Genomic DNA, 12,840 nt, shown 5'->3' on the forward strand with positions numbered 1-12,840 from the left:
GAATGTATGTCCCTGTGGAGATTCAGGGGAATATTCTCTTTGGAGTCAGAGATCTAACGATAAGACTGGCCCTTTAATAACCTCTGCCCATTCCTCGATCTCCTAAAATGATCCAGCTTCCTTCTAAGTGTCTCCCTATCCTCTGCCTACTCAACCCAGAGATGGTGACTCCAGCCCCAGAGGTGCCCCTTTGGCGCCCTCCTCAGCTGACTTCCACTCCAAGAGCCCCCTTCCCCAGGTCCCCATTTGCCCTTTTCCTGTGCTCACACATCACCTCCTGTATGACCCTTTCTGACCCCACCAGGGCTGTCCATATGTGTGCTTACTACACTGGGAATTCTTCAAGGGCTTATCCATTGGACCCCAGCTGTGCCATGACTTAGTAGTTAGTAGGGAATGTAGCTGAATTAATGCAGGAGGTGCACCAGGGAGTGGTGGATGAGGTAGTGGGATGTACATACAAGGGACAAGGGACCCATGGTGGGGCCCCGAGGGCCCTGGGCAGGATGTGAAAGTAGTGAACCTTTGAAGGGTATAGTGTACAAGGGAACATTGGAATGTACACTTTCAGGCATCATTTGTCAGAGTGTGTAGATGTGGGGGGTCCTGTGGGTATAGGTTATGGTAGACAGACCCTGGACATCCATCTCCTGGACTCTTCTTTGGACCCTCATCCTCAATCTTTCTTACTTTGTGGAGAGGGTGCAGCAGGGACCAAGCTAGGGCTGGGGTGTCCAGCAGGTGCCAGGGATGCTGATTGCATTGAGGAGGTGACACACACCCAGCTGGCTGTCCAACCTCCCCCACCCTGGGGCAGGAATGAGGGACAGCTGCCACGTTATCAGGGATACATTTCCTGGGAGCCCAAGGCCTGACTCACTGAGGCCCAGGGGGAGGGGCCCTACTTGGGCTTCCCCCAGCCCCTCAGCCTGCCTGCAGCAATGCCAGGCTATGAGTCCGTGTTTACACCTTTATTGTCCGCTTGCTCTGCCCCCAAGGATTCCAGGGCCCAGAATAGCTGGGCACTGAGGCCCAATTATTTGAAGCCGCTGCAGCCCAGGAGGGTGGGGTATTTTGGAGGTTCGGGCAAAGCAGCAGAGCTGGTTGGGTCACATTCCAGCCCTGCTGGGCATGAAGTGGAAGGCAGGAGGGGTGGGGAGGAGTACAGGTGGCCCAGGGACCCAGGCCCCCTCAACCCTGGATCAGGGTCAGGAGCAGCAGATACAGAGAAACTCGAGGAGAGCCTGAGGCTCTGGCCATGTCTGGGGGGCAGAGGTCACTGCTTTCAAAGGGCCATTGGGGATAGCCACTGGGCGGCAGGAAACGGGCCTCCCCCACTGTCTGGGAGATCCAGGCCTCTTCGGGGACAATAGCGGCAAATGGCTCCCGGCTTCCTCGAACAGCCATGCCTGTGAGGACCCAGGAGCCTCCCTGAGTCTGGCACAAGAGTGGAGGTGCTGAGGTCACCTGCAGTGTCAGAGCCAAGGCCAAAAGGGTCTCTTACCCTTCCTCCTGGTCCCCTGCACCTTCTAGGTTTAGGGCATGAAGCACTGCTTGTTTCCACCCATCTTAGGCATCCTGGTCCCTGGTCTTGCTAAGGTCCAGCCAGGGAGGTACTGCTTCTTCCCATTTGGGGCCCAGCACCCAAGAATTCCAACCCTGACCTCCTTAGGGTCCAGATGCCCAATACTGCCTCTTCCCTCCCTGAACTAGGGTGCCCAGGCCCCTGTACCTCACACCTGTCCTCCTGCCCCTCTGCATACAGAACACAGAGAGTCCCAGGGGGCAGAATGCCCTGATAGAGGCAGTGACAGAGTCTTGGTGTCAAGATGGAGACAGCAGCAGCCAGAGGGACTGGAGAGAGGAAAGATGATTGTCCCAGAGATTCTGGCCTCCAATTGCCTCTCACCCCAGGACCCAGGGCTCTCACCTCGGTCCTGGGGATCCTTCCAGCCCAGCACCCAGCAGCTGGTCCCCAGGGGGATACCCCCTGGGTGAAGGCAGATGGGTAAGGCTGATGGGGAGGGCTCTACCTGGGAGCTCAGCTCCCGGAGGGCCAGTGGGGGCCGAAGTCCCAGATGCTGGGGCAGGCGGATGCTGATGACCAAACGGGATACCTGGTGGGCCTGTGGAAGGGGGCTGGTCCCTGCCCTGCCCAGGTACACTTCAAAATAAGGCACTGTTGTAGAGCCTGGCCTGTTGGGATAAGGCCCAATGTCACCTCCTGCTCTCCCCATTGCTGGTCAAGTCCTTTTCAGCCCAAGGGAAAGCATGGAATGAACCTCCAGGGTCATTCCACTAACTCCTTCCAAATGTCTCTTCTGTCCACAACACTGCAGAAGTTTCCCTGTGATGTAAGAGTCCTAAGGGGAAAATATCCCACTATGTAACAGTCCTTTTCCCCATCTCTCAGTTTTTCCCTCTTGCCCAGGAGATGGGTGAGACCCACCTGAGGACACAGTGAGTGGCTGCCAGGACCCAGCCTGGGGCCACAAGGATCCCAGTGCAGACTCGATATCCAGCCACATGCACCTCGGCGAGCCAGGGCCACAGGACCCCTGAAGGAGCAGGCTCTTGCTGCAGGCTACAGGCTAGGGAGGGAAGGTGACCATCTCAGTGGGAGACCCACAGCTGACCCTTGAAGTCCCTGCCATGAGTCTTAGCACTCCTAGGAGACCCTAAGCCCTAAAGGCCCGCTCCTCACCACCATATTCTGTTGAGGGGGGACAAATCTGTGTCTCAGTCTCCTCCCCCTCAGGGCTCCAGTCCCAAGCCAGCTGGTCTTCCAGGTAGGCTCCCCGAGTCACATGGCTGATCCATGGGCTGTGGGTGTGCAGTGAGTGGAAGGCTCTGGGACGCAGGCAGTCACTAGATAAGTCTCTGATTCCAGCCAGGAACCAGGTCCCCTCCTCCTGGCACAGAAGACTCCAGTGAGAGTAGTTCTGCTGCAAGAGAGTGGGTGCGCAATTTGGTGAGAGGGTACCAAAGGTCCCGGGCCTTTCCTGGACTCCACGCTCTCCCATACTCGTTAATAATGAATCCCACCTCCTCCAAGTAGTGGAGGCCCCAATACTAACCTTAATGAGAAATCAGCCCCTCACTTTAAACCTAGAGGTAGTCAGGTCCCTCCCCTAAGTCTCTCAGGGCCAAACCCCGTCCCCAACGTGCTGTGGCCCCGCCTTAATCCCGCCTCCACCCCCAGAGCGCTCAAACTTCCTTCCTAGTTCCCAGCCTCCTCCTAACTCGGTTCCCCAGGCTCCGCCCCTCCTCCACCTCCCCAAAGCTCACCCAGCAGCGGCCCGCCTCCTCCTCTTCCTGGTAGGCAGTGCAGAGCGACTGTGGTGGGTCTCCTGGAGACGGCACTGACGCTCCCTGGCGGCCATACAGGTAGTGGCACCACCAGCCGTCCAAACAGCTCCGCCTCCAGCAGCGAGTTGGGGCCCGGCGCGGGGTCTGGGAGGAGATGGGAAGGAACCCGCGCTGCCGTGAAATCCGCCCGGGCTCCGCCCCACTCCACGTCACATTCCTGCTCACCCCCGCGGCCCCAGCGCGCCAGGCGGCAGCGGCTTCCGGGCAGAAAATAGTGTTCCGAGTAGGGTAGGCACACTGGCCGCGGGGCCACGCTCAGGTTCACGGGCCCGCGCAGCTCCAGCAGCGCCAGGTCCGACGCGTCGTCCCATGAGGCATTCTCGTGCGGCACGAGGCGCGCCACCTGCTCAGTGCGCGGGCGTGAGGGCCGCAGGACGCGCCAGTTGTCCAGGTCACGGGGCAGGCGGTCTGAGCTGATGGGGCAGCGGGATGGAGAGACTGGGGACGTGGGCCGGATCCCGCACACTCGGCTCCAAACCTCTTGGCTTGGACTCCAGATATCCACTCAGGATCCTGCGTCCCCGGCCTGAGAACTGCGTGCGCATTCAGACCTCTGCCCCGCATCCTCCATCGAACTTATACTACCCTGATACTCGCCCTAGACAGACTAGGACCCCACTTTGGGAGCTAGATCCTACACTTCTAAATGGAACCCCACACCCTTCCCCTCCCTGCCCAAGGAAAGGGCTGGGCTGGGTAGACAGTAGATAGTATCACAGGCCAATGTGGAGAGCAAGAATCTGGCTGAGACGGTTTTCACTCACTCCAGAAAGCAGCTGGCAGGTGCCAAGACCCAGCTTTCAGACACCAGCACCCCATGGCAGGGTCTGGATCCTGGGACCATCACCTGGGCCTCCCAGGGCCAGTTTCCTGGCTGTGGGGCCTTACCGCACTCTGAGGGGTGAGAGGCCAGGGTCAGGGGGCGTCCTGAACCCCCAGCAATTTCCACCCCAACTCAAATCTCCCATGTCCAGCTGACATCCAGAAGTCCTGCCTCCTCACCTGGCAGGGCGATGGTACAGTTCTCATTTGTGGGCTCCCAGGAGTCTGACTGGGGCTCCTGGGACTGGGTGGGAAAGGCAGGCCCAGGCGCTGAGCCCATCACCTGTTCCCGTATCCATGCCTCATAGGGAGCCACAGCAGTGAAGACTCCAGGGTGGTTCCTCCTTCCACAGCCAAAGCCAAAGCTGGTGATTCCTGCCTGGAACCATCGGCCACCTTCCTCACAGACCAGGGGCCCCCCAGAATCTCCCTGATGACAGATGACTCAGTGTTAGGGGATCAGCCCAGGGACCCACCAGCTTGTACTGGGCCACCTCATAAAAGTTCTATATCTCCTATTTTTGGCCCAACATACAGACACCTTCTAGGAACCTGCCTTGGCTGTATTCCCTACAACTCTAAACAGAAGAAAGCCTTGTAAAGAAGCTGATGAGCAGCCAAAACCAAGAGGACCAAGCTAATGCATTCAAGACTATGCCAGAGGTGCCCACAGGTCTCATTCAAAGCCAAGTGATTCTTGTTCAATAAACAGTTCAAATGAGCCATGTTTTTGGTTTCTAAGTTCACTCAATTGTTAAAGTAAATCAGAGATATCAGCATTTAAGAGGGAGAAGCTGTTAGAAAAGCAGCAAGAAGGAATAATTTGACAGCAAGTAAGGAAGAACTACAATGATGAGACACTAAATGGTTCTGTAACCATTTCATGCTGAAGAATTGTTCCTAAGTCATCTCTGTAGTCCTGGTCAGGCATCTCTGTGACCTGAGGAGGATCACAGAAGGCTCAAAATCATCTAGATGTGTCCTGTCCAATATGGTAGACACTAGCTACATGTGGCTATTTAAACTTTAATTAAAATTAAGTAAAATTAAATATTCAACTCCTCAGTCACAATAGCCACATTTTAAATGTTCAATATTGAGCCAATGTGGCTAATGACTACTATACTGGACAGCGTAGATATAGATTTCCATCACCATAGGAAGTTCTATTGGACGGCACTGGTCTAGAAGAATTCGAATTGTTTGCAGATCTCTTCAGGATGGCAGAGATTATGCCCATAGGCTGGGAACCTCATAATTAGGAGGGACCCCAACAACCATCTATTTGAATCCCCACCACTGCCATGTATGCTTGAGTGCTCTAAAAAATGTGTATCAAAAGCAATATGGAGGTTCCTCAAAAAACTAAAAATAGAAATACTATTTTACCTGGGAATTCCACTCCTAGGAATTTACCCAAAGAATATAAGTTCTCAGATTCAAAAAGACTTATGCACCCCTATGTTTATTGCAGTACTATTTACAATAGTGAAGATATGGAAGCAACCTAAATGTCCATCAATAGATGAATGGATAAAGAAGATGTGGTACATATACACAATGGAATACTATTCAGCCATAAGAAAGAAAGAAATCCTACCATTTGTAACAACATGGATGGAGCTGGAGGATATTATGCTCAGTGAAATAAGCCAGGCGGAGAAAGACAAGTACCAAATGATTTCCCTCATTTGTGGAGTATAACAATGAAGCAAAACTGAAGGAACAAAACAGCAGCAGACTCACAGACTCCAAGAAGGGACTAGCAGTTACCAAAGGGAAAGGGTGGGGAAGGGCGGGTGGGGAGGGAGGGAGAAGGCGATTGAGGGGTATTATGATTGGCATACATAGTGTGGGGGGGATCATGGGCAAGACAGTGTAGCACAGAGAAGGCAAATAGTGACTCTGTGGCATCTTACTACACTGATGGATGGTGACTGCAATGAGGTATGGGGGGGACTCAATAACGTGGGTGAATGTATCAACCACATTGTTTTTTCATATGAAACCTTCATAAGAGTGTATATCAATAATACCTTAATTAAAAATGTGTATCATTTGAAGAAGGTTTCTGTGAAAATTGGTTAAAATATATTATGGTTTGACCTTCACCAGGTTATTTGGACAATTCCCTTCTGTGAAGGATTAATTCATTTTTAAAAATAATTATTTTGAATATCTACAAAGTAACAGGTGTTGTGCTATGGCTGATATGTGGGATAATAATAGCTAATACCTCTTTAGCCCTTATAAAGGACCAGACATTATTCTAGTGCTTTAACATGTACAAATTCATTTAATCATCATAACCACCCTATGAGGTAGATAACAGTATCATCTCTATTTTCCAGATGAGAAAGTATGGACGCGGGGAAGTCAAATAACTTGGCCAAGGTCACACTGCTCATAAATGGTGGTGCTGGGCTTCTCACCAGGCTGGCTTACTGCAGAGTGACCACTGCACTATACTGCCATAAATAACAGTGCTCATGTGTTGAGAGTCCCAAGTTCTCTCCATTTATAATCTTCATATCCTCCCATCCATTGGCATTTTTGCCCTCTTCTTGCAGATAGACTCAGAGATATGAGAAAAATGGGATTTGTCTGTTTCTCACACTTTTTCCTATTGGTTAGGACTCTGCCTGGCCTTGCCAGGCAGGTGCAGGGACCTCCCCTCACCTGGCAGGTGTCCCTGTGGCCCTCCGGGTAGCCAGCACACAGCATCCCTGGCAATAGCTGGAAAGTGAGGTTGAAGGGGCCAGGTTGACTGTAGAGACACTGACAGGTGGCCTCTCCCAGCAGCCTTAGTTCTACTTCTTGTAGCACCCAGGGGAGAGGCAGGGGGTCTGTGGGCAGAACCAGAGAGCAAATGCTGTGAGGCAGGCAGATTCCCCAGGGCTCAACTTTGTACCCTCCAGCTCCTCCTAGACATCTCTATCTAGATGCCCCTTGGCCCCTCAGCCCACCACAACCTGAACCAATCATTATCCTCTCCTGCTCCTCTCTTTTCTTCTTAGTACATCCTCACCTCAGGAGTGGCCCCTCAGGCACCCGGTGAGAGCTGCCATGGATGGCTGTGTACTTCACAAAGGTACCTGGCCAACAGAGGATGCATGTGGGGGCTGAAATCACTCAGCTCTGAGCCCCGACATGAACTGTGCCAGTCCTGAGAGGGCATGCCTTTTAACAAAGATACCATATAGAATAGATGTACAGAGTTGCCAAGCACGGTATCTGGATGCCACACCTGACCCATGTCTCAACTTCCCTTCTGCAGTCAGTTTCCAAGTTCTGAAAACCTCTCATTTGTGTCTTCTTGGCATTTTCATTGCAACTGCCCTAGTTCAGGAGGCACAACCTTGGGCCTGGACGACTGGCCCAGCCTCTTCACTGGTCTGATCCCCAACCCAAACTTCACTCATCACCGCCAGAGGAATGTTTTCAAAGCTCAGCTCTGAGCTTATCAGGAACAATCAATGGATCCCACTGTCTAAACCTCAGGCCTCAGCCCTTTCCTGAGGTGATTCTGCTTCTGATGGAAACGAAGTCTCAGAATCCACAAATTGGGGTGGGGGATGGGCAGACAGTTTGGACAGAGTTCCTTGCCTCCCACCTAGAATCTGAGAGGTCAGGTGATGGCTGAAGCTGTACATGAAGGCCAACTAGGGAGGTTTGGGGACTATCCTAGGGACCCCTGTAGCTGGTGGGGTATGGTAGCCTCAGTCTCACCTTGAGGCCTTCATGGCTCAGCCCCAGCTGCTTTTGCAGCGTCAGTTGCCTCTGTTCCCTCCACGCCAGCTGGACAGCCTTGTTCTTCTCCATCTAATATGCCTCACCTGGGTCCTCATCTCCCCCCACATTTCTGTGAAGCCAACCTATATCCTCTCTTTCCAAAATCTCTTGTTCTGGGTGTCCTTTGTCAGGATGGCATGACTCTATTCACTTAGGGCTTCCTGCATGTTCAAAATAACCGTTTCTTGTCACCTCCTGCCCTGGGACCCCTGCACACAGAGGCTGTGGCATCTCCTCCAGAAGCACCCTCACCAAAGTCCTGGGCACTGCACAAGTCTGATCATAGCAGATGGCGAATAATTTGGGAGCTTTGCTAACATGGGAAGGTAGCACTGGATAATGGGAATGATGGGGAATGGAAAAGCAGTCTATTTCCCTCCACACCTTCCAACATAAGTGTTTGCTTATTTATTGAATTTCTTTGTTTATCCACTAGAATCTAACTCTGAGAAAGTTGGGAATTTTGCTTGTTATGCTCGTTGGTGTATCTCTACACCTGACACAGTGCCTGGCACAATGATGTGCTCAAGAAATGTCTGCTGAATGGGTGTACAATGGGGAAATTACAGCCTCTTCAACAGCTGGTGTTGGCAAAACTGGACAGCTACATGTAAGACAATGAAACTGGATTACTGTCTAACTCCATACACAAAAGTAAACTCGAAATGGATCAAAGACCTGAATGTAAGTCATGAAACCATAAAACTCTTAGAAGAAAATATAGGCAAAACTCTCTTGAATATAAACATGAAAAACTTCTTCATGAACATATCTCCACAGGCAAGGGAAACAAAAGCAAAAATGAACAGGTGGGACCATATCAAACTAAAAAGCTTCTGTACAGCAAAGGACACCATCAGTAGAACAAAAAGGCATCCTACAGTATGGGACAATATATTCATATATGACATATCCAATAAGGGGTTGACATCCAAAATATACAAAGAGCTCATGCACCTCAACAAAGAGCAAATAAGCCAATAAAAAAATGGGCAGAGGAGCTGAACAGACACTTCTCCAAAGAAGAAATTCAGATGGCCAACAGGCACATGGCAAGATGCCCCACATCACTAATCATCACAGAAATGCAAATTAAAACCACAATGAGATATCACCTCACACCAGTTAGGATGGCCACCATCCAAAAGACAAACAACAACAAACGTTGGCGAAGAGGTGAAGAAAGGGGAGCCCTTCTACACTGCTGGTGGGAATGTAAATTAGTTCAACCGTTGTGGAAAGCAGTATGGAGGTTCCTCAAAAAACTAAAAATAAAAATACCATTTGACCCAGGGATTCCACTCCTAGGAATTTACCCTAAGAATGCAGGAGCCCAGTTTGAAAAACACATATGCAGCCCTATGTTTATCGTAGCACTATGTAAAATAGCCAAGAAATGGAAGCAACCTAAGTGTCCATCAGTAGATGAATGGATAAAGAAGATGTGGTACATATACACAATGGAATATTATTCAGCCATAAGAAGAAAACAAATCCTGCCATTTACAACAACATGGATGGAGCTAGAGGGTATTATGCTCAGTGAAATAAGCCAGACAGAGAAAGACAAGTAGCAAATGATTTCACTCATATGTGGAGTATAAGAACAAAGCAAAAACTGAAGGAACAAAAGAGCAGCAGACTCACAGAACCCAAGAATGGACTAACAGTTGCCAAAGGGAAAGGGCCTGGGGGGTGGAGGTGTGCGAAGAGAGGGATAAAGGGAAAAAGGGGCATTATGATTAGCACACATAATGTAGGGGGGTGCACGAGGAAGGCAGTATAGCACAGAGAAGACAAGTAGTGATTTGATAGCATCTTACTCCGCTGAGGGACAGTGAGTGTACTGAGGTATGTGGTGGGGACTTGATAATGGGGGGAATCTAGTAACCACAATGTTGCTCATGTAATTGTATATTAATGATACCAAAAATAAATAAATATTCATTGAATAATGAAAGATGGACTGAATGAATGAGGCCATGGAGGGAAAAGATGAGTGTGGGGAAGTAGAGAGCAGAGTGGGGGTAGGGGAGGGTGGAAGAGGGTCCCGAGGAAAGGAGGGCATAAACTAATCTTTGCTGAATGCCCACTATATGCCAGGTGCTGTGCTTTTATTGCAAGGATTACCTAAGGCAAAAATACCTAAAATGCATTAATTACTGTTATATTGGGCACTGTGGTATAAACTTCACATGGGTTTTCCCATTTAATCCTCCCAACAGCCCTATTAACTGGCACTATTTTCCTCAGTTTTCAGAGGAGGAGGAAATGGACTGGGTGAAGTGCTTTGAAATAGAGCTGGGATGGGAACCCTAGTCGGAATACTAAATTCTGGAAAGAACTGGAAGGGAAGGTGAGGAGGGAAAGAGGGGTGATTCAGTAGTCTCAGCTTGAGAGCCCTTGGAGAGGAGAATAGATGAAGACGGGTAAGCACTAAGCCATGACCTGGCACAAACCGGTCCTCCCGGCCAGGCCCCGGGGTTCGCCCCTGCCCCAGCGCCCGCCCACCGGAGGCCCCCAGCTTTTAGGACTCTCCCCCAAGGTCCCGCCATGGGAACTGCTTAGTAGGCTCCACCCTGCGATACCACACCTCCAGAGAGTCCACACCTCACTCACCCGCCTCCTGGATGTCCCCCCAGCCGGTGGCCCAGCAGACAGTGCCAGGAGCGAAGCGGTGAGAGGCGCGGGGCAGGCAGACGGGCTGCACAGCAGCGCTCAGCCTGGCAGGTGAGGCCAGGCGCAGTAGGGCTAAGTCGGCGCCCAGTTTCACTCTGCTGTAGTTCTCCGGCACCAGGATGGCGGCCACTGCGCGGATGTGCTCGCTGTTCAGGGACCCTTCCTGAGAGTGCACGCCCAGCAGTACCGACCACCTGACCGCGGGCTCCAACGTCCCGTTTCTGCGCCAAGGCCGAGGCGGGAGGGAGTTAGGTGGGTCCTATGGAGGGGGCAGACCCTTGTGGGGGTTGGGGGTTCAGAGACAGAAGATAGGGTGAAGCACGATCCCAGGAAGGGCGGAGTCGGATCCAGATTTGGAGCTGGGGAGATCGAGGTTGAATTAGTCTCCTAAAAGCGGGAGGAGTGTGTGCGATTTGGTGGTGGTTGATTGGGGTCATTGAAATTCTTACTGGGAACTTTGGTGGAATGGTGGGACGAGTCTGCAGACGGCCTCACCGCACTGAAAACCCGGATAGGCGGTAGAGTACATAGCTTAGGGGGAGGGTAGGGTGGAGGGTAGGGTGGAGGGCGGGGTAGCTGGGCTCCAAGTTAGCCTTGGGTATGCGAGCTCTAGCTTCGGGGCGGCTTTGCCTTTTGAAGGAGAGGGGTTGGATAAGGGCAAGTACTCACTCCACTAAACAGTGAGCAGCGGAGAGGATCCAGGAAGGGGCGATGAGGGAGCCCCCGCAGACGTGCCCACCCCTGTGATGCAGGCTCACCTGCCACGGCCAGGTGCCAGGCTGCGCATCTGAACCCCCCGTGATGCGGTCAGAGGGCTCAGGGCGACCGCAGTCTGCGATGGGGTACGTGGAGGTCATAGCCCGCCCCTGTCCCCCAAGCCAGAGGCCCAGGTAACTCAGGACAAAGCCTGTCCCCCACCCTGCTTCCGTTTGCCTCCCTGATCAAAGAACAAAGAGGACCTAGACACTATTTAGTTTCTGGTTGCTTCCACCTCCCTCATCGCCCAGCCAGCATTAACCTCCTTTAAGATTTGAGGAACACCCACTCATCCTTACCCAGATCTTCAGGCTCTTCTTGGCTAGGACTGAGAGCTGGGAGTTGGGGTAGAGAGGAAGATGTTGGTGACTGCTAGTACCAGACACTACTCAGCCCCCATTTTCCTGCGTTTCACCCCTCCCCCTCTTCCCCAATTCCCTGCCCTTCCAGCCCTCCTGCCAGCACCCATGCTACCCCTTCTATCTTTCCTGCCTCTGCACCTGAGTCCTGGAAGGCTCCTGGGATGGGGCAAATGGCTGGAAGGAAGAGACTGGAGACCTATGTGCCCTCCCTGACTCCTTCCCCTGAAGCTTTATGCTTACTCCCTCTCTGATGGCACGCAGATCTCCTTTCCCATACACCTCACTCCCTCCTTCTGACGTTCCCCTCCCCTTCCTCCTCTGACATCACACTCCCCATGCAGAACCCAGGAGTCCTGCTTTCCAGCTCCCCAGATGTCAGGACCCAGGCCCTTGGCATCCTTCTCTGTCTCCCAAGATTACCAAGGATCACAAGTGCAAGGAGCAGTTGCTGGGACATGGCACATGTGAGTCAGCTGGAGACACCGAGATGGGTGAAGTTCTCTGCTCCTGCCACAGCTCTGTCACTGCCTTGGCAGCCTGTGACTCCTGATGGTCCCAAGAACAGCCCCACCCTCCCTGGCTCAAGCCCATCTCTGGGAATTTGAGATCTGGGACTGGAAGGGGGAAGTAGGGAGCCTGAAGTCCCCACCCAGAGCCCTGTGTACATCTCACATCTCTGGAGGCCCAGGGTGGGGGTGGGAGGCAGATGTCCTACCTCCAGGACACCTCTCAGGTTGGGGAGGGAGGAGTGGAGAACCCTGTGGGCAAAGGCAGCAGGAGAGGACAGCCAGGGGCTGGGAGGCCAATGTTCTGAGTCCTTGGTAAGGCAGGGCTACAGGTGAGTAGTGGCCCTTGGAATGCAGGAGGTAGCCCCTCATCAGTGTAACTCACCTGAGACCTAACCTCTGTTTGGGGTGGGGCTGCCCCAATGGCGTGGTCTTTTCTTCTCACACAGCTCTAGTACTGGAGTTACTGGCCAGGTCTGGGACTGGAGCCCTAGGGAATTCAATCTCATCCCAACAAAAGGATCACACATTCCAGCAGGTTGGGCAAGGCATAG

General features: G+C 52.3%; 1 protein-coding gene across 1 annotated transcript; it reads right to left on the reverse strand.

The window, feature by feature from the left end:
* Positions 1-956: 956 nt before the first annotated feature.
* PRSS36 (serine protease 36) lies at positions 957-12,306 on the reverse strand. The gene is given in 15 exon segments (XM_036927298.2): positions 957-1,467; positions 1,733-1,854; positions 1,931-2,196; positions 2,450-2,591; positions 2,705-2,942; positions 3,289-3,405; positions 3,407-3,453; positions 3,535-3,782; positions 4,134-4,263; positions 4,372-4,621; positions 6,871-7,037; positions 10,603-10,883; positions 11,332-11,494; positions 11,718-11,753; positions 12,201-12,306. Coding segments are annotated over 15 exon segments (2,520 nt in total). The 5' UTR covers positions 12,238-12,306; the 3' UTR covers positions 957-1,191.
* Positions 12,307-12,840: the final 534 nt, after the last annotated feature.

Source organism: Manis pentadactyla, chromosome 10 (genome assembly GCF_030020395.1).
Source record: "Manis pentadactyla isolate mManPen7 chromosome 10, mManPen7.hap1, whole genome shotgun sequence".
Taxonomy (NCBI): domain Eukaryota; kingdom Metazoa; phylum Chordata; class Mammalia; order Pholidota; family Manidae; genus Manis; species Manis pentadactyla.